The sequence below is a fragment of the Rhinolophus hipposideros genome (assembly GCF_964194185.1).
Source record: "Rhinolophus hipposideros genome assembly, chromosome: 9".
NCBI lineage: Eukaryota > Metazoa > Chordata > Mammalia > Chiroptera > Rhinolophidae > Rhinolophus > Rhinolophus hipposideros.
Window position 1 is genome coordinate 46616545 of NC_138055.1, and position 22460 is coordinate 46639004.

Genomic DNA, 22460 nt, shown 5'->3' on the forward strand with positions numbered 1-22460 from the left:
ATTCATACAAGATGTTCTCCGAAGATATTTTATATTTACCAATAAATGCAAAGCACTTAACCATCACAGTTTACTAATATGATTAAAGCTGTCTGATAAACAACTACTGAGAATTTACCTGCAAAACAAGTTCTTCTTCTAGCCGATCAGTACTGTTAATTCTTTCGATTGAGTTGTTTGAACCACTGTATTCAAAAATAGCTCCTTGTACGTTGATTTCTTTTTTGGACATACTTACAACAAAATTTCCATTCAAAAGAAAGTTCCCTTGAGTGTCAGACAACGCTGTAAAAGATTAGTAACTCATGAAATAGTAAACACCAGTCAACAGGACAGAAACTTTTTGAATTTTTAAAAGTCAAATTGTTTTTTGAATTAAGAATGTAAATTAATATTGAGGCCATCAATTTTATTTTATGGTAATATGATTATCTATCCCATAAGGAGGAATACTTTCAGCATATTCGCCAAAGCTATTAAAAAGAAATTCGCCCTATACTTTTTTATCTGAGGTGGGCATCTTCTGCCCCACGTCTTGCAGCTTCAGGAGGGACATACAGGAAATGGCAAAAGAAAAAGAAGTCATGTACCCAGCAGACAAATCAGCTACATCAATTCTGGTCATCAATGGCAAGGAAGGAAAGAGCAGCCAGGCTGCAGCAACATTTCGTTTATGCTTATCTTGGAAAAAATGTACAAAGCTTTAAAACTCTAGAGTCAAGGTTCTAAAAGGCATTCAATGACTATTGATTCTCTTTATAAATGTGTGGAGTTTTTCCATTGAGATGCTTCTATCACTGCGTGCAAACTATAAAGCACTGTCTTTTTTTCTGTAAATTTTCTAGAGGATATATTTTAAATTTTACACTAAAAAAATCTCCCTATTAATCAAATACTTTTTTGTTTGTTTTACTTATATTGTGCTTTTCAGTGGAACAATAACCTTTTTGGAAAACATTTGTGTGGTCTAGGAAACCCCACCCAAAGTACACAAGTCACCTATGGCTAAACTTCGTAATACGCATAAATACTACAGCCCTTGAAAAAGCAACCTTGAATGGCATTATTGCCAAATAAATTTGATATTTCTATTTCCGTTATGGACTATTATGACTGTCTTTAAAAACTACACTGTATTCAAGGAAAAATCAATAAAGTTCTATATTTATCCTACAAAATGGAACTTCCTCTGTGTAAATCAGCACTTTAGCAAAAGTGGACAGGCCTATTTAAGAGAGTATTGGTTACACAAAAAATAAGAGAAATAAGCAGAACGCAGAAGAAAAACTGTATACATTTCACTATTTTTAGTTAACAGAGCAAATTTCATAAATATAGATGTTTTATAAATCCCTTCTAATGATTTCATGTTTATTTTGCTCATTTCAATTTAGATTTTGATATTGCTATTAGCAGTTCTCTTATAAAGCATATTGCTACTTTATTGGTGAACATTTCTAACTTTTAAATATGGGCAGAACCTGTTAATTCCTAAGAAGATACAAATGTCTATACTTGGAACCTAAAAAAGACATATTAAATTATTCATCTACAATATACTAGCATATATATTTCTGGATATGCACCTAGGAAATATTTTTAGCAGAAGAAAAATAATTACAACCAAGTATAAAGGATTATCAAAATATTGACATTTGATTTTGAAAATTTTTGCATTTTTATAAAAGCTGAAATTTACATAACATAAAATTAACCATTGTAAAGTGAACATTTCAATGGCATCTAGTATATTAACAATGTTATACAACCTATCTAGTTCTAAAACATTTGTATCACCAACCCCCCCAAAAAAAAACCTCTGCATCCATTAAATAGTTGTTCCCTCTATATTTGACTTCATAAGGCCAAATGTCATTTCTGAAATAAGCTTTTATTACAGATTCAGATCCTCAATTATAAGCATTTATTACTTGGGCCAGTATTTCAGATTTCATTAAGGTGAAGCAGTTAATTTCTGAATGTCGGCTCTATATCACATACTCTAGTTGGTGAATTATAAAGCAGTCAATAGTAAAGTATTTCTCAGACAGAAGGAAAAGGTTTGTAAAGGATTCTTTTCATCTTTGGACTTCAGTGAAACTCTTTAGACCTAAACATTAATTTCTGAAAATAAATAACAAAAGAACTCTATTCTCTAGAAGTGGCTAAAAGATAATATACTATGACAGTATTTGTTAACATCTAAAAATACGAAACCATAGTTTTCTCTCTCTGTCTTTAATATGAGCTTTTCAAAAACTATATTTAAATTCTTTTGCTACATGGTAAAAAAAAAAAAAAAAACATGTAAGAAAACTCTTTAAAACATCTAACCCTAAAGAGGCCTATAATTAATTTTAGATAAAAAGATACGAGAGGGTTTTATTCTAAGTACACATGCTACTTTTTGGCTATCTAAAACACTCTCATGGGAAAAACTTTAACTTTTCAGAATTTAGTTCCATGTTTTTAAAATAGGCCACAGTGTACAGCTCAAGATGCAAACATGTATAGAGAGTCAGAGGACTCAAGCTCAGTATGAACTGAAATTGCATATTTGTTCAAGGGGCTCTTCTTGCCTTCCAAGAATTTACAACCACAGACCTCCATGAAATCGTACATGACCCACATATTGGCTGCTGTTTACTAGAAATGTTTACCAAGGTAATTGTCATCTTCTGGTTTTCCAGAATAGCTGTGCTGAAGAATATCAATGTTTGTTGCTCCTGTGGGAATCTTTACAACAACATTATAACCTGCAATGTAATTTTATACATGTTAACTTTCACAAAAAACAGATGGCCTAAAGGCTATTACTACTGAATGATTGAAAATATTCAATAGCATAGTCAGACTTAATTTCATTTTATCTTTGATAAATGCTACCAGTGCTTATTCTTTTTTAGTCAATGCCTTATACTAATTACTAGGGATTAAGAAAAAGTTGTTGTTGTCTCGAAACATATCGAGTTTGGGATTCTTAAGTATATTTCCTAATTTTTCTTACTCCTAAAATTCTGAATATAGAATAAGAATGAAGCTAGTATTTTAACTCCTGAGATATTTAATACATACATTCATTTTTAAATTTGACTAATACTTTTATATTTTATGCTTCCTAATGGCTATGTATAATACAGGATGCCAAATGCTATTCACAAATTCAGAACATATCAAAATATGTTGCTAGGTCATTGCTAGATGTGTACAATAGATTCAGTAAATAGCAAAATACTGTGAGTTAACGAGAAACATTTTCCTTAAGCTTTTAGTTCTAGTGTAAGCAGAAATACCTATAGCCACCCCCAAAATTTTACATTATTTTTGAAATCTACCAACAAATTGTCGAGAAAAGTAAAGTTTACTTGAGAGAAATGAAAACAGTATTTCTATTTTTATGAGACCAAAGTCAGCAACACTGGCACTGCTCAGAAGACGAAGAAGCACTGTATTAAATATATATTAAGCAAAAAAGAATGCTTTCCCAATGCTAAAAACACTTATGTTACATAGTTGTCCAAATACTCTCATTTGCTCTACTGGTGTTATTCTAAGTTTTTTTTTCCTTTTCCTTATTAGGATATTTCCCTTCTATGTAATACACGAATAAAAGGAATTGAAATTTGTCTTGTGCACTACCTTTGATAAATTTGAATAAACTTAAAAAGAAGTTTAAGAGTTTAATCGTTGACATGAAATTACGTTCATGCTTTTTAGAACAGCCTTATTTATACCTCTCTAAAGTATCAAATTTAAATACAAGGTGATAAATGGTCTGATGAATCTGTATACACTATATGGACATGGCCTTAGGTTATCAGTCTACAGAGATAATTTTAATTCATGGTATTTTCTTTATAAAATATTCCTACAATCTCCACTATTTGTCTTGGCTATTATATTTTTTTCAAGAAAGTAATTGTTAGCCATGGCAAAAGTGACAAGATGAAGACTGCCACCAGGGGGCAATAATGTGACAAATGCTATTCAGACCAGGCAAACGAGTTTAACATCTTTTTCTATCTGCAAACTGATGAATTCATAATACAGTTTTGGCAAGATTAAATATATGATCCTAATTTGATGCATATGGATTTATACAGAAAAAATGTTTTTCAGTGAATACAGACCAGACTTTGACAACTGTGTGCCACTGGTTATAAAAGGGGGTCAAATGTGTGGGGCTCCCATGAAATAATGAAACATAACAACTGGAAAAATATGTCAAATCGTCTAATAACTCAGATTCATAAGCATCACCAAAGTATAAAATGTATACTTTTAATATAAAAATATAAATTTTGTTTCAAATTAAACTGCTTTACTTGAAGAAATTCATACTAACTTAACTATTCGAACACATGTAAACATAATTTAAAGATGATCAATAAAACTGTAAAAAACACATTTTTATTTTTCAATGAAAGTTTTAAAGGTCTGCTTTTATTACCATAAAAAGAAAAAAATGTGTTTCCCAGAAAATTTTAGAGTGGAAAATATCTGATGTTATATTTTCCTAAGAATTTTGAAGAAAAATGAAATGGCCAAATATCAATTATGTCTGTAATCCAGATACTTCCTGGAAAATCAAATATAATAATAATTACAAATCCACATTTAAATTAATGGCTTCATCTTTTACTTTCAATCAACATTTTCAATATATCATCAATAAGAAACATAACAAATAGACCAAGTCATACAAAAAAATGTGGTTCAAATGATGAAAAGTAATTAAAAGCAAGTTTCCTGGCAAAGTTATAAATATATACATCAGAGATTATAGGAACAGCAGTAAAAATACATCATTAACATCATTGTCAACTAGAAGGGGATTTACTCTAATAAAATGGTCCTAGTAAATTTTTTAAAATCAGATTTGCCTTGAGCAAGTAAATTCATTAATTCAAGGATACTTCTGGTATAAGATTTAATCTTTTATATTTACGAAATTTTTCTTTAACAATCATTTCTAAGTAAGGGTATAGAGTGGACAAAACATTAATAGACCGTTACTATTATACTTTCGTTATATACTCCATTATTACATCAAATAAAAGGGAAACCTAGAAACACAGAGCTTACCATAATGAGCGCTGTTGAAGACCCCTGCCATTGTCCTGCATGAGGAGTTGTCCCCTCCACACACTCCACACTTGTCTCTCCTGGCCTTGGAGTTTAACACATGATCACAGCCAGCATGCTTCAAAATACAATAATCCCAATCAATATTATAAAAGTGACTAATAATACACATGGTGCTTCACAAAGTTCTTCACACAAATACTCTTTCGATAGGAGATTCTATATAGCAGGATTGTTTCAGATCCACTGATCTGATACATCACTATTTTCACACATCTGTTCACCTGGGTGAAAAAGCAGTGTTTTTCAAAGGGTCAGTCCATACCGCCTGCATCAAAATCACATGGGGTGGCAGTTAAAAAGGTAGATTCCAAGATTTTCTGAATCAAAATTCTTGGAAGTAAAACCTAGGAATCTACATTGTAACAAACACTGACAGTGATTCCTATGTCCATCATTTGAAAGCCATTCTTCAATAAATGTAATTCAAAGGGCACAAAAAGTATGATAAGTAAGTAACATTAAAATAACTACAAAAACATGTCTTTCATGATTCACTTTTTTAACTCATGATATTAGAACTCTGGGGATAAATCGAGTACATTTGAAAGGAATAGCTTACTTCTCCAGAATTAATATACAGCATAAGCCGTGTTTATGAAAAGACTGAACACATAGATAAATGTAGAAATGGTTTGTCTCATGGGTTTAAGAGACAGGTGCAGCCTTTCTCCTTGCAGATGGTGTCTTCTGCATACATGGCAATAATTGTTAGTGCTTTGGACTACTTCCCTAAATTTAGTAATCAGAAAAGAAAATTTCATAAACCTCATGAATTTTTATGCACAAGGCAAATATTTCCAAACTGATCATTTCAACCAGGTATTTTCTGTATGTATCCATATGGTCAGATAACTGTCATTTTTGCATTGTATAAGACTTTCTGCTGTAAATTTAGATAAAACAAGTTTTTCAGGCTACTGAGTAGTGCCCTTTTCCAGTATTTAAACTATTTCCAATGCGTAAGTTAAGTTTCTTTGAACATCTCATTAGCACTTTGTGTGCAAGGTCTTTTATCACCTGGGCAACTGGTGATAGATGTTTGGTTGTAGGGAGAACTTGGTCCTATTAAGTTCAACCTAACCAAAGGAATGAGTTCGTAAGATGACATGTACATTCTTTAGGCAGCAATCACAAGCTTAGTTCTCAAAATCACGATCCATTTTTAAGATCCTTATCTGTAATGTGCGTTTTAATTCAGGGTCTCATCTGCTCTCACCGAGGCTCCTGGTAAATGGACCACCTATCTCCAACCTTCTCCTAACCCAGTACATTTTGAAGATTCTAACATGCAAATCAAGTCACATCTCTTGCTGAACTCCAAATTCTTCTAGAGATCTCCAAGGACTTCAGAAAAAACAAACAAATGCATAGAACCATCAGCTAGCATTTATCTCCAAACCTGGTCCCTTACTTCCTCACCTTTCTAAAATCTACTCATTAGCTCAAGCCTCACACCTTCCATGAGGATTCTCCAAATCCTTACCCGTAAATAAGACATTCCTTCCTCAAGAATCCCATAGCACTGTAATCTGTTTACCGGTCAGTCTCCCCCACAAATCTCTGATCACCTTGGAGGTTAGTACTCTGTTCCATCCCTTTTTCTGACACCTTAGTAGGTAGTGAGTAAATCTTTGTTGCATGTACCCAAGAAGTAAGAGACGGGAATAGAAAGAGAGAGGGAGGATATCATCTCTTCTATCACAGGGGGGACAAAAACATCACTACAGAAGGTCACATTTAAAGTAGCAAAAGAATTTTACAACTCTTGTGTCCTGATATTTTTTTAAGGAAGTTGACCTCATCCCTCATCTTGATTTTGAGTGCCACAAGCAAAACAAAATCAGCACTTATCTTAATGCTTCATGAGTCACTCTTGATGGCAGAAAATCATCTACTAAATGATACGCCTATGGAGAGTAAGACTATCATCAACGGTTGCCATATTGGAATTTATAAAAATGTACTCTGAAGTAGTATGAAGTGTGATCAAGCAACACGGTGAATGTTTTAAAAAAAAGTATTACAGTAAAGAATACATTACTATTAATCCCTCTCAAAATACTCCCCCTCACTTGGAACACACTTATCCCATCATTCTTGCCACTTTCTGAAGCAGTTCTGGGAGTCCTTTTTCGAGTGTCTCTACTTCATCCTCCATCATGACAATGCTCCATGTCACACATCGCTTCTAGTACGGCAATTTCTGTTAAATAAAAACATTACGATGTGTCCTCATCCACCTTATTTACAAGATCTGGCACCATTCAACTTCTGGCTCTTCCCTAAAGTCAAAATGACCATGAAAAGAAAACGTTTTGAATTGATTCGGGACATCAAGGCAGCCATAACAGCGCAACTAAAGACACTCACGAAAGAGGACTTCCAGAACTGCTTCAGAAAGTGGCAAGAATGATGGGATAAGTGTGTTTGAGCGAGGGGGAGTATTTTGAGGGGGACTAATGGCAATGTGTCTTTTACTGTAATACATTTGTGTTTTATTTAAACATTCACTGTATTTCTTGATCACACCTCGTAGAAACAACAATATTCTGAAAGTCATTTTAAATGCGGGAAGTTCACTTACCCGACACAGGCCTTGAACACAGATGTCATTAGTTTCAGTTCCACAAGGAGTACCATCGGCAACCTTGTCCTTCAATTGGTAGAAGTTAGTAGTTCCAGCAACCCGACAATAGAGTTTACAGCGATCTTTTATGGCAACTGTAAGAAAAAGCCAAATTTTTCATGTATAATAGTACAGCTGTGTGTTCCTATGTCTCAAAAAAGTTTTACATCCAAAAATATTCTAATTACTTACTCCCACTGTACTTTGGAAGCCATCTCACATTAGGGGAAAGACCATTGATGTTGAAATGTTTACCATCAAAATCAGAGCACTGCTTCTCACGAAAGTCTTGCTTGCCTTTTGGACATGAATCAGTATTACATGATCGAAATTTCATCCTGCGGCCCACACAGTACTTTCCTCCGTTTCTTGGCCTAGTCAAATTTATTACATTTTAAAGCACATCAGTACAATATTGTTTCTGCCATTTACTTCTAAAACTGTTCCATTCTTTTCCAGGTTCTGGAAAAGCACTGATGTCCCACTAACACTTTATATATAACAGATGTATGTAACATAGTTTTTAAGCAATTCTATGGCTAATAAACTAAAAAAAATTTAGTGGAGACTGTGGCCTGGAGGGTAGAAATGTTATCTCATTTATGACTTGATTAACGAACAAGTAACTAATTAATGATGGGAATTTATTTTAAAACTTAAAAATAGGGTTTGCTAATTTTCTGGAAGAGAAAAATGAGCCAAAAATGATAACAAAGAAAGATAACATCATGTTAAATAAAAAAAGAACTATATATATGCATCTTTGTCATGTATATCCTATTTATCATTCAGTTTAAAGAGTTTCATGATATCAACCTATATTCACCCATTTCTATTTCCACTTATGCTAGAAAATAGAAACTCTGTTCTCAGCTTTTTTAAATATAAAGACTTCGAGCATAATTAGCTATTCTAAAATTCAAATGAACTCAGATTTTATTCAGAGTATGTCACATTTCTGCATTAAACAAATCTTGTGAGTCATCTCCATTGTGTGTAATGATGCAAGGTGAAACTCTAGAGCCTTTCAGGGAGTAACTAATTCACCTGCCAAAATAAACAAGATTCACCTGCTGAAATGGTAGAAAAAAATCTTGTTAATAGACTTTAAGTGAAAAGTGTCATATGGCCTAGCAATTCGTATACCGTTTAAGAACAGAAACATTATTTAAAAATCTTTATGGAATCTTTATTTTAAATAGCAATGAGGGGGGATACACTTCAGTACTTATTCAAGCTAGACACTGATGAGTCTGTAACAGAAAAAGCAGAGAGAAAATAGGACATGTCAAATTACACAAAACAGTAAAAAAGTAGTAATGAAACTACATGTTTTGCCCAGGATAGCCAAGATATAGTTGAAAGAAAAAAGGATCTTTCATAATTTAAAAATGCCATTATATTACTGTCATTATAACTATTTCTCAAATTTACACTGAATTAGAAAGAGAGAAAATGTCTCTGTCTCAACTCAAATTCTAAAGATTATTTTTCTCTAGTTTTTGTTTTTGTTTTTTTTTAAGGTCTGAATCTACCAAGATATAACGTAATGTTGCTTAAAGTATTCCAGAAGTTTTCTGAATCTTGGAAACTTACAGACTGACCTCCAGTTTAGAAGTGAATGAAACTGATGTTTATTTTCTGGTGCCTTGAGATAATCTTAATTTACAGTGACATAAAAAAGACATACTCGGGGCGATTACAGAGTCTGGTTGTGCTTTTGATTCCACCTCCACATGTTCTTGAACAAGAACTGTAAGGTCCCCATGGTCCCCATTCACCATCTACAGGACGTGTTTCCATGTCTTTGTTTACACATAGCCCATGGTGGCAATGCTATAAAAATAACACAGAAAGAAATGATTCAAAAAAAAAAAAAAAAAAAAAAGAAATGATTCATGTATATCTAATCAGAACATCAAAGTAATTAAAATAGCAGCATAAAGATCAACAGAATAAAATGTATACAATTTAAAGCAAAATGTTAATTTAGATGTGATTACATTTAACACCGTGTTATGAATATTTATTGAGTATCTACCAGGAAACTCTAAGATCTACAGAATGCAAAAGGAATAAAAATGTTCCTTTGCCTTTAAGATTTAGAGTCTCCCTAGGAGAGGGAAGACCTACACATATGAAAAAAAACTTAGTTAGAAAAATAAAAAATATTTTTTAAAGAGCAAATATTAGATCAATACAGTATGTGTTAGATTAGTACAGTATGCTTCTGTTTTTTTACGCAAAGTTATCTATCACTCTCTCACTTTTGTAGGGAAATTTCTACTTTATATCAATGCAAGTCTCAATGATCACTTTGCTTCTTACTTACTTCAAGAAAATAGAATTTACAGAAGAATCTGCCACAATATCCCACCACCCCTTCTACCCACCCAGCAGCATCTGGGCCTTCCTGCCTATTTGTTTACGAGAAAAATCCAGGATTCTAGCCAATCTCATCCCTTCTCACTACTCAAAACATCATTCCAGCAGTGCTCTCATCTCTCCTACATCATCACTGTCCCAGTCTCCACTACAAAAAAACGAATGTGGTTCATGCACAGAAGCCAATCTGTGAACTAGTTGCTCTCAGTCTGTGAGGAGATGAGAACAGAAATTGAGACTAAGCTTTGGGAAACTTTTATAAGATTTTGACAGTAATTTTATGTTTATTAAAGTTAATTTAAATATCAGCTTATATTTGTTTTATTTTTAATTTTAATTATTATTTATAACAAAGTTTACCATCTTAACCATTTTTAAGTGTGCAGTTCAATGGCATTGAGTACATTCACATTGTTGTGCAACTATCACCGCCATCTAGCCACAGAACTTCATCTTCCCAAACTGAAACTCTGTGCCCATTAAACTGTAACTCCCCATTCTCCCCTCCCTCCAGCCCCTGGCAACCACTATGCTATTTTGTTTCTATGAATTTGACTATTCTAGATAGCTCACATAATTGAAATCATGTGGTATTTGTTTTTTGTTTTTTGTTTGTTTGTTTGTTTGTTTATAACTGGCTTATTTCACTAAGCATAATGTCTTCAAGGTTCATATATGTTGTCGCATCAGTCAGAATTTTCTTCCTTTAAAAAAGACTGGATCCTATGCCATTGTATGTATATACCACATTTTGTTTATTCATTCATCTGTTGATTGACAATTGAGTTACTTCACCTCTTAGCTGCTGTGAGTAATGCTGCTATGGACGTGAGTGTGCAAATAACCCTTCAAGATCCTGTTCTCAATTCTTTTGGATATATACCCAGAAGTGGTATTGTTGGGTTAGATGATAATTCTATTTTTGATTTTTTGAGGAACTGCCATTTTTGTTTTTTATGGGAGAATCTGGCTTACATTTTGAATGTCTTATTTCATTCTCCTAGTCAATCTTTATCTTTTTGTACAAAAGATCAGTCTCTTTCTTTTTAAAAAAGAAAATTGGTTCTTAACTAGAGACAGTTTGAAAAGTACTCCATTAGAATATTCTCATTAACATATAAACATACTCGTTGCTCCCACATTAACAACAGCAGCATTTTTTTTTTCCTTAGAACTCGCTTCTCTCACCAGCTACTGTCCTGTTTCTCCTTGAAAGGCTTGTCTATGCTCATTGTCTAACTCTCTCTGTCTATCCTCTCATAACCTCACCCAAGCCAAGCTTTTATACCCGCGCCTCCAGGAATCTGCTCACATGTAGGTATCCAATGGCCCTCCACAATGCTATAACCAACGGCCGGTTCTTAGTCTCCATCTTCATTGACTTAGCAGTATGTGATTGAGCTTCTTCCTCCTCCTCCTTCTTCTTCTTCATTATCATTATTAATTATAAAGCTTATTGGGGTCACAATTGTTAGTAAGGGTACGTAGATTTCAGGTGTACAACTCTGTAATACATCACCTATATATCACATTGTATGTTCACCACTCAGAGTCAATTCTCCTTCCATCACCATATATTTGATCTTCTTTTCCCTCATCCAGGACCCCCCACCCTCCTTACCCTCTGGTAACCACTAAACTATTGCCTGTGTCTATGAGTTTTTGTTTCTTCATTTGTTTGTCTTGTTCCTTCATTGTTTTCAGTTTTGTATCCCACATATCAGTGAAACCATATAAAGTCGAGAATAATTCTTCTTCTTGATACATTATTTTTCTCTTAGTTTCCAGGGCTCCACACCTTTTTGGCTTTCTCTCTTCCTTAATGATTACTTTTTCATTTTCTTTGCTGGTTTTTCTTCTTTCCGACCTTTTAATATTAATATTAGTATGTCCCCTTGCTCAGATCTTGGCCCTTTATTCTTCTATCCAAAATCACTCCCAGCCTGACCTCTCCCGAACTCCACTATATATACAGCTGCTTTCTCATCTTCACTTCAATGTCGAATAAACATTTCAAACATGGCAACCCCAGCCACACTGAACTCCCCCCCTGCCCCCTCAAAATCTGTTAAATTGACCTAAGTTGATCAAATAGCAGGCCTTTAATAAATCTTTGTTGAATAAATGAATCCTATAAGCAAGCTTATTAGAAGGAAAAATACTTTGTGTCCTCCATTAGAACAAATCAGGCAATATAAGAAAGCCACAGTAGGAGTGAACAAAACAAAATCTCAGAATAGAATGTACTGTGTGCGTGGTGATTTTGTGAGCATCTTCCAGAAACATGTCAATAATCCCTGCATATTCTCTCTCTCTCCCTCTGTCCCTCTCCTTCTCTCTCTCCTCTCTCCTTCACTGTGTGTCTGAGAGATCAGAGCATGAAAAAGATACAATGTTAAACTCACTGTCAGATGGGTTCACCATGTCTTCATACAAATGAATTTATTAGCAAAAGCATTTAACAGATAGGCTCACATATAAGATAGTCACAAGATAAATGGACTAAAGAGTGTTAAGGCAAAATTACAGGTCATTTGTTTAAAATTTCCCTTAAATAAAAGGTCCATTTAATTCTTGGATATTGCTAATGCATAAGGGCTCACTATCTTCAACTAATTTTAAAAAAGGGAATTTAAATCTATCACGATCCACACATTGTTACCCCAAACACCACCTCTGCTTTTAATCTATTAGGTTGGTGCAAAACTAATTGCGTTTTTGCAATTTTTTTAACCCTTTAAACTGCAATTACTTTTGCACTAACCTAAAACATGGGCTTTAAAGTAGGTCTCCGTGTCTCATCACAGTTATCTTAATTACAACAAATCCATGCCCACCATACCATGTCACTGGGAAAATACTGAAATGGCTAATAAACACAGGAAAATATGCTTAAGATTGGTAATAATCGGGGAAATATAAATTAAAATCGCAATGAGATTCCAATTTACATTCAATAGAATGGATAAAATTTTGTTACAACACTTACAATATCAAAACTTGGAAAGGAATGCAGGGCAACTAGAAGTTTCATATATTGCTTGGAAGTCTAAAATGGCACATACATTTTGGAAAATAGTTTGGTACTCTCTTATGAAGTTAAATATACACCTACACTATGACCCAACAATTCTACCCTAGCTATTTACCCAAGAGAAATGCAAACATATGCCCACAAGAAGACCTGTACAAAGATGCTCATGGCAGCTTTGGAAAAACTAAGAATGATCCAAAAGTCCAACAGGAAAATGGATAAGCAAATTATGGTGCATTTGTACAGCTGAATTACATTGCAATATAAAGGAATGAAATACTGATGCTCACAATAATATGGATGAAGCTCAAAAACATTATGCTGAACAAAAGAAGACTGACCCAACTCACCCTCCCCGCCCCCCAAAATGGGAATACTATATAGTTCCATTTACCTTAAATCAAGAAGAGATGAACTAATCTATGGAGATAAAAATAAGAACTGAATTTGTCTCTAGAGAGAAGGGAAATTGTCTACAAAGGGTGAACTTTTTAGAGTGATGGGAATGTTCTAATCTTGATTAGGATGTTGGCTCTAGGTGCATCTATGTTTGTTAAGACTGTATGTACACTGAAGATCAGTATATTTTACTCATATATCTCAAATTTTTAAAAATCATGTTTGTGCTCAAACTGAATTGAGACTGCTCAATGAATCAGTTATAAATAGTGTATCCCTTGATATTTATAAATATATCAGTCACTAATTTTGCCACATGCAATCAAGCCTGAAGATCCATGGCATATAGTAACTTTAAAATTGGCTGAGGCCCTAAGGCCCAATCCTAGATTTTAATCAGGTGAGCATCTTGGAGTAAGTCTTCTAATATCACCATCCCCGTAGTATTCAAACTCAAAGAGGTTTCTTTCTCTGTTCACCCTCAGATAATCAGTAACTCTAACAAATGCCTCGCCCCCCCACCCTAAGCAATTACTAGTAGTGGTCACAAGAAGTGAAGAAAAATAAAGTATTTTAATAATTCTTATCTGCAAAATAGAAATGCTAGATAAATGAAAGATACATTTTAAAATTCCGTTCTAGCTTAAATCTATGAACTAAAGAAGTCCAGCAGAATTTGGATTTCAAAATAATTTGAGTGCTAAACCATTTCAATGAGTGCTTCAGCTACTGCCAAACATTGCTGACGTTCCAAACTTTAATAATCAATTCACGTGTGATGGGAGTGATCGTGGCCAACACATGCCTTTTGATGGAAAAGTGACGCAAGAAAAGGGCAGCAGTTGGTACAAACATTTCAATGAAGCAACAGGTGGCCAAGGCACAAGTGCAGCCAGTGAACTGAACTCAGGCAGCACAGGCCCACCGGTTGCCCACGATGCGCTCCTTCTTCCTTGGCGTGGTTCCGAGGAGGCTAAGAGAATAACGCTGACTCAGTGCCGACAGCACCGGTCTCCAAGGGAGCAGTGAGCCCGATCACTCAACATCGTGTTGGCGGATTTACATGAGTTCATGACTGATGTTAGGCTGGTAAAGATGGAGTACGGTGGGTAGTTTATTTCAGGAGTAACATGTATGTTAATATGTTTAGAACTAAGAGATCTGAAGAAGCCACTTAAGACGTTCAGTTGTACTTAACTGTATTTTATGGGAGGAAATGAGTGCCATGGTAATATCCGTGAATATGGGGATTTGCTGAAATACCTGTATGTCTGTACTCATTTTTAATAACAAGGCTATAGTTACTTAGATAACTCTATATCTATGTAATTATTTATATGACTATATATAAGCTTAATATGCATGTGCTAGATCTTGAAAAAAGTGAAATTAAAATTGTAATTTACTTGACAACATATTACATCAGACACACATGACGACAATATTAGCTGCACTAGCACAACAACGGTGGACGGTGAATAAAGAGAGTGTTGAAATGCAGAGTAATCACATCCTTGGATAATCTCTTGATACAAGACTCACCCTTGGAGAAAACCTACCATCCCAGGACCACAGTTTGTTCCATCTGCCAGTGGCATGTGTTGAGTGCGACAGCCCTTGTGAACTCCTTCCGCACTCGTGCACCAGAGCCGCCTGCATTGTTTCTGCACAGTAACAAAAGGCAGGCAAGCCAGTGTAAAAATAATGCCACAACCTTAAGTTCAATTCAGTATAATGCATCGGTTTATAAGTTGATCTTATAAAGTTCCCGGTTTCATGGTCAGAGCCGGAAATAATCAGCAAAAAAATCTTTACTACGTTCTTCTCATCATTGATTTTCCCCTGAACACAGAAAATGGCAACATTTAGTTTCTAAAAACTTCTAGACTTTCATCATACATCGAACAATGGGAGAGATGAACTGGAGTGGAAATATTCAAAATTATGTGAGACATTTTTCTGTCTTTGCAAGACATTTTTCTAAAGGACTTTTTGTTGTTAAGTTATTCACAAGGAGTCTCCAAAAGCCCCTTTTGATCCAATAGTGGAATGTATGAATAATGTGCATAGAAATACTGTATAATGTATACTGGTTTCCTTCTTTGTGGATATAATGCAGACTTTCAACTTTTGAACAAAGGGTTCTGAAGTTTTTACAAGAAACGAAAATCCATGGAGGCTCACAGGAGCTATACTCAAGATAGTTCCTTTCTTTTTCTGAATTTAAATTCAAAGTTTATTTAGTGTCTAAATCAAGTAGAGAAGAAATGTATCTTTTATAACAAAAAATTAAGGTAAATCTCCCCCTTCAGATTTATGTTTAAAGGCCTATTAAAATTTGTGATTATAAATTTGAGATTTTAGGAGCAATATTCATTATGCAGAATATGCTTTGTATGTCTCGGCACTCACTATTGCTTTCATTTATTCATTCAACAATCATTCATTCTATGGCATATGTGGCAGATCCTTAGGGATGTATCTTTATTTAAATGAATAAATAAGGCTGCATTTCTGGTTCAATGACCCTCACAATCTAGTACTATATCTAACCTATGATAGTCCTCAAAATAATTTATAAATAATTTAATGAAAACTAAACAACAGGCCCCAAAATTCATTCCTTTGAATTCAAATCTACGTCAATTAAAATGTAGTCTATTATATTCCTGGAGCCTTCAATAGAACTCATTATCAAAAAAGAAAAGTGTCTCTCATAATTTTCTCCCCCATCCCCAAAATAATATCATTTGAAAGTAAATATGTAAATGATTTTAATTTTTAAAAACCTCTGTGTGGCTTTGTTTTCTAACTAGGAATACTGCATTGGATTTTGTGAGAGTTAATGAAGATGATTTTTAAGTACCTAACACAGTACCTGGCATATAACGAATACTCAATAAATTTTAGTTTCCCTTTTTTTAACCCCTTTCTGGCAAACACCAAGTTTTTCTAGGAGTTAAAAACTTTTAAGATATGTGTAGTTCCCCTTCTGTTCAAGAGAATAAATGCAATTTTGAAATATATTCTATCGATGACAATGGTAGTTTTCAAACAAAAAGGACAGAATTTTTCTTACCAAATAGGGACACACTTGTGATCCAGGACCAAACATAAGCTCACACTGCTTGTTTACATCATACATTAATCCAGGAAGTTGTGAAGACAGATCATATATTCTTCCATTTGGTTTGTCAAGGAGGCATTCCCCATGACCAGTACTGTACCAATGACAGAAAATAAAATATTGTGAATACATATAGATGTATTTCAGTATAAGATTCTTTGTCACATTTTTCTGTAGCTCTACACTTTCAAAGAGAGTATCAGTATTTTTTTACAATTTAAAACTCAGCTTATATCAAAATCAGTAAGAAAACCTCAGTTTACAAAGGACTTTTTATGTGTTCTTCTCATTTGAGCCCCACTTCCTTGAAGATACAATTTTTTTTTAAAAAACAATGACAAATCCATCAGAATATAATTTATGAAACATACGTTCATATGTTGCTCATACTACACTTTTAGTCTACTTTGCTATCCAACAGTAATGCCTTATATCTAATGTCTAAATAGTCAAAATAGAAAAATAATTTTTCAAATCATTTGAAAAAGTACACTTATAGTTCTAAACAACAACAACAAACAATGGAACTTCAAAAAGTATTATACTATCTCCACCTCAAAGAGTTTTTTTAAGAAAGGAGTATAACATGCCCGCTTTAGGAGTTTGCATTTTGGTTCCACCACTTCCTAGGATACTTGGCAGTGGACAAGTTATTTAATCTCCCTGAGCCTAAGTCTACTCATCTGTAAACTGAGAGAAGTATTATAGTATCTACCTTGTAAATTGCTATTAGAGTATCTAACATATTTAAAGGACTTAGAAAAGTGGTAAATAGCAGGGGAAATGTGTTTTTGTTACTCATAGTTTGTCATGTAATACCTGTCAAAATGTTCAGTCATTCCAGTCGAGTTAAAAGCAATAATTGGTTCCATTGCAGTAATTAAAAAAAAAAATTGGAAATTTTTACTAACTAGAAGGACATATCAAATTTTGTCAAAAAAATTAACATGTAACTTTTGAAATTCTCCCTGGAGAGAATCACAATACCCTCCTTCCAAAAACGAGCATATCCAGTGATATTTTTCATCAATACCTCAGTTGGCCATTGAAAAAAGCTACATGCAAATCTTGTATAGATCAGCAACTGTATATTGTGCTTTTAAATCAAGCTCCCAAACAAAGATAATCACTGCTGATTTAATTATGGGACATATTTATGAACATATATTCCAGAGCATGGTTTCATTTATCCCATAGTTCTCATAAAGAGAGAGAACTAGTAACTGCAGGAGTTGGTGATTAGAGTATGTAGTAGAAGAAATGAAAGAGTCTTGTGTTTATACAGGAAAGATTACCTGCAAAGAGTTTGGCCTTGTCTTTTGGACAAGTTTTAGTAACTAGGATAGAAACATTATTTGGATAAAAGAAGTCTGGAAGTAGAGAAACCTGATGGGAAATGGAGAATTGAGGCAGAAAAATCTAGAGCTGTCTCCTCTCTTCAGAGCTAGGAACAGCCTCCAAAAGAATATGTAAACCCAGAGACTCCATTCACATCCCTGCGGCTTTAGAGAACTGTTTGGAGTCTTCATAGTTTGGCATTAGCCATTTTCTGTCCTGCAAGGGCACTTCAAATGAGACACTCAAATTCCTCTCAAAATATTACTTAGTAGCTTCCAAAATTTTTCAAACACATACAAGGTAGCTGTGATTCCTATTAAGTCTCCCCCGAAAAGGAGTTTTCATAATTGAGAGCCCAACTTAATAGGTAGGTCTGAACTACACACTCCCCGAAAAAATTGTTTAGCAGTGACATACATACAACTCTTTCCATATCTTTGAACATCCATTTGCACATTTAAAGTAAGCTTAAATCTAAACAAGGAAAAACTAAACAAAAATTGAACCACTTTAAAAAAACATACAAATTTCATAGCCTAATAAATGTTCAGCAATTTAACTAAAGTAACAAAATCAGACTTACTCTAGGAATTCAGTGATATATTTCTGACTACATTTTGACCAGGTCCAAGGACTGGTGTGGTAATTTAAAGTTGGAGCCATCACATGATATTGATTTTTAATTCCAGTTTCCTTACATTTAAAACTATCATCGTGTGGAACATTAAATCTAAAAGTAAAAACAAACACTTAAAAAAGAATACTAAAATACGTATACAACATTAGTTACAAATCTCTTATATTTATATTATAATGTAAATGCAGATAAATCGAGTTGCACTAGAATTTTTACTTTTAATCTCTCCACAAGGCATTGTAAAACTAGGTTACCTTTATGTTTAGAAGCACATCATCTCTGAAATACTAGATTACAACGTTGATAAGTAGCACAGTCTGTTGATATGGTATCTAAATCTAAACAATCAAATATTTGGATCCTGGATCACTTCATCACATGGAAAAAACATTCACATAAAAATACCTACAGCTTTCAATATGTATTTATATCCTAGGAGAGGTGGGAAAATATTAAGTAAAGGTGATACCACACTAAATTCTAGACCATTGATTAGTCCTATAATATCAAAAGGACTTCTTTAATCCTTAATTCCATACCATTTTATAATAGCTGTCTATTTTATATGAAACAGCCTAAGTACTCTTTCTGGTCTATAATCAATAAGTGATGATCATTAACCAGAATAATAAATAATAAAAACATTCCTATAAAGCAACCGAATCTTCACAAGAACAATGATATTAAATAATTCACTGACCAGCAACAGATCCTTTGTATTTTTTGAGGACCCAAGTATAAACTCTTAGAAGGAACACTGAAACCACCGGATTCAAGTCTTTGCCTGCTGAAATGTGTACTTAAATCCGTCTTTTAATTAATCTACTTACCCATATCCTAAAAACATCTAGAGAGTTTTTAGAAAGAAAATAAATGTCTAAGATGGTATTCTCTGCAAGAACAGTCTTCTACACCAGCAAATAGCGTTTTTCAGATGTTACTACAATTCATCTATGGCCCTCAATTAGGGGCCTAATCCTATTCCCCACTTTAAGAAACAACTTAAAAATCTGAGTGTGTCCACTATAATTTTATATATATAATGTGATGGCTCGGTGCGAGGTCGGAGGGATAGTGGATGGGGGGAGGGGGGTTTACAGTGTCAGGGATATAAATGATGAACATCTAAGTATTACCTTGTCTTGTACACCTGAAACTAATAAAGTAAATTTTTAAAAAGAACAAAATAAATGAACAAAACAGAAAAAAAAAGAAAATTATATATTTTTACTCAATGTCCTCTTTTCTTGGCATGAATTAAAGGAGTCAAAACCTTAAAAAAAAAATCTGAGTGTGCATCTTGCTGATGCTCATGAGCTATAACCATTTGAAAAGGGAATTAAAGAGGCATTAATTTAATAAAAACGATGTCCACTTGGAATTGATCCAGATGAAATCTTTAATGATGTCAAGCCATGACCAGGAAAAGGAAATGTAGTCAAATTAAGAGAGGCAACTCGAGCTTCAATTTCTTATTAGCAGGTACCAAAGAAATCCTAGGAATCCTGGGGGTACATGTGGAATCATTTTTCAGAAGATGAGTTTGTATAGGGGTTTCCGACTTTCCATGGGAGCTCCCAAGGTGTCACTGGAAATCATGGCCTCCATTTTTAGAGCATAGAACCCCAGTAGAATTTTTAATAATGCAGGATCAGATAGGAGAACCCCAAAATTTTACAAAAAACTATAGACCTGGGAGAAACACTTTTAAAAAACAATCTTAATTATTAATAAATTCCCATGTGACACATTCTCTGCTGGGGCTCTGAGCTATAAGAGCAAGAAATGAGTAGGTGTTATAAATATTTTGGGGGGTTGCCCCAAACCAGGATCCCCTGTAGGCCCTCCCATAAGATGGTAGAGGACAGTACCTGGTCATGTATAGGATAACAAGGGATAGAGGCCAGAAGTGCTTGTCATGTAATCCAATATAGTAAATGAAATAAAAGAATTCCCAAGTTCTAGTTCTTTGTTTAGTCTGTTGATCTGTGCAGCCTGTCTGACCTAACATAGATCACAAAAGAGCCAGAGTTAGCATTTCAGGGGTAAAAATTACACTAAAAATATTTTTTTAAAGATGTAAAGGTGCTAATTATTCAATTGAAGATGGAATTTTAGGCATTCTAAATAGAATGACTAGACGGCACACTACTAAGGTGACAGAAGGTACTTACATGTGCCCAAGCTCGTGGGCTATGGTAAAAGCCGCACTGAGTCCATTTTCTTCGCTGATAGAGCAGCTCCGTAAAGGATCACACAGGGTACCTAATTCTGCTAACCCTGAAAAATTTCATATTTGTATTTCATCAAAACAGCAAATAGAAGTCATAAAGTAAAAACCAAATTGTAAAGCATTTTACCATCGGCATTATACTGAGAAATGAAAGCAGACTTGGTGGTTAGTGCGTGAACATATTACAAGGTGAAGAAAGGAAAAAAAAGTGATTTGTCAGCAGTTGAAGTCTTTTTAGCAAATTTTTGGATTCCTTTACTAAAGAAAATAATCCAAAAATACGGAGTGAGCAAACAATTTTTATAAAACAGGAAAAGGAAAGGAGTATTTGTTGTAGGAAGGATAAAGTTTTAGGTTACATTAGTGTGGATAGTAAGAAAGGCAGTGAATGGTTAAATTGGTAATAGAACTAATAAAGAAAACAGCACGGAACACTATAAATCTATGAATGTTAATTTTGTAAAGTTTTCAGGCAGCATACAATTATTCAATTATCATGATAATTATATGAGTAAATATATGTTATGTGCTTAGAATAGCACCTGACATTCAATATATGTTAAATATATTATGACATAAAAATTATTATAAGCACTCAATAATTTTGTAACTATTCAGCAGAAAATGTATTATGTTAACATCTAATCACTCTTATATAAAGAATAATTTGCAACATGAAAGTGCTGCTGAAAGAGGGAGATAGTATGAACTAGACGGAAACTGAACACAACAAAAATTACAGTTGATAGAGTCCTTTAAAAATAATTTAGAATAAGAAATTCAAAATAACTGTTCATTACAACAATCCATATTTCATCAACTAAGTTTGATTTCAATTATTTACTTTTCAATTTAATGTAATACCATGGTTTGGGCTATTACTATTTTTCAATATTTGCTTATAACTTATCTGCTCTCCTACAATGATTCCTTTCATAAAAGAGAAGAGTTTTTTCATATATAAATAACCAACTTATTACAGTAAAGTTTTCACATTTAGAAATGTCTTAACATAGAGTAGGCTTGTATTATCTACTGTGTTTTAGCTCTCTACTCCTATGTATTCTTTTACTCATAAAAGTTAACTACAGTCATTTTTCCTAGCATTTAAGGTAAATGTCCTAACAATTAGAATGCTTCTGTTGTTCTTTAAAAGAAATAGAAGTTAAATTGAGAAATATAAAAATGCTGGAAAAATTCAGACTAACAAGTTCATTAGCCAATACTTTTTTTAACGAAAAGGAAAGGTTTACTCTCTTTCTCACCCCACAGCCAAAAAACCTTGAGTTAGAATCAAGACTAAAACCAAGCAAAAAAAAAAGAAAAAAAAAAAGAAGGAAAAAAAAAATACTGTAACAACCCTCTGTCCCAAGTATGAAAGAATTATTGTTTTCCTTAAGATTATGAAATAAATATTGTACATAAAATTCTTTAGTCAGTTTCAGTCAATATTATATTTCCCTGTTATCAGAATAAGATACAATTGAACTCAGTTTTTTGTTTGTTTGCTTGTTTGTTTTTTCATGAATATCC

At 33.6% G+C, this 22460-nt stretch overlaps 1 protein-coding gene across 3 annotated transcripts in view; it reads right to left on the reverse strand.

Annotated features, from left to right (window-relative positions):
* ADAMTS20 (ADAM metallopeptidase with thrombospondin type 1 motif 20) overlaps nt 1-22460 on the reverse strand; it is a 155727-nt gene that overhangs the window by 71330 nt on the left and 61937 nt on the right. For 2 of the 3 annotated variants that reach the window (XR_013994018.1, XM_081059853.1), the window contains exons 8-17: nt 20869-20974; nt 18641-18787; nt 16672-16813; nt 15152-15256; nt 9465-9610; nt 7967-8148; nt 7733-7869; nt 5086-5203; nt 2661-2756; nt 119-285 (exon numbers count right to left, since the gene is read on the reverse strand). Coding sequence is in view for 1 of the 3 variants with exons in the window: in XM_081059853.1 (XP_080915979.1) it covers nt 119-285; nt 2661-2756; nt 5086-5203; nt 7733-7869; nt 7967-8148; nt 9465-9610; nt 15152-15256; nt 16672-16813; nt 18641-18787; nt 20869-20974 (1346 nt within the window). In the remaining 2 variants the exon portion in view is untranslated. Of the gene's footprint in view, nt 1-118; nt 286-2660; nt 2757-5085; nt 5204-7732; nt 7870-7966; nt 8149-9378; nt 9611-15151; nt 15257-16671; nt 16814-18640; nt 18788-20868; nt 20975-22460 lie in introns of those variants that run through there. The other variant, XR_013994019.1, reaches the window with a different exon arrangement.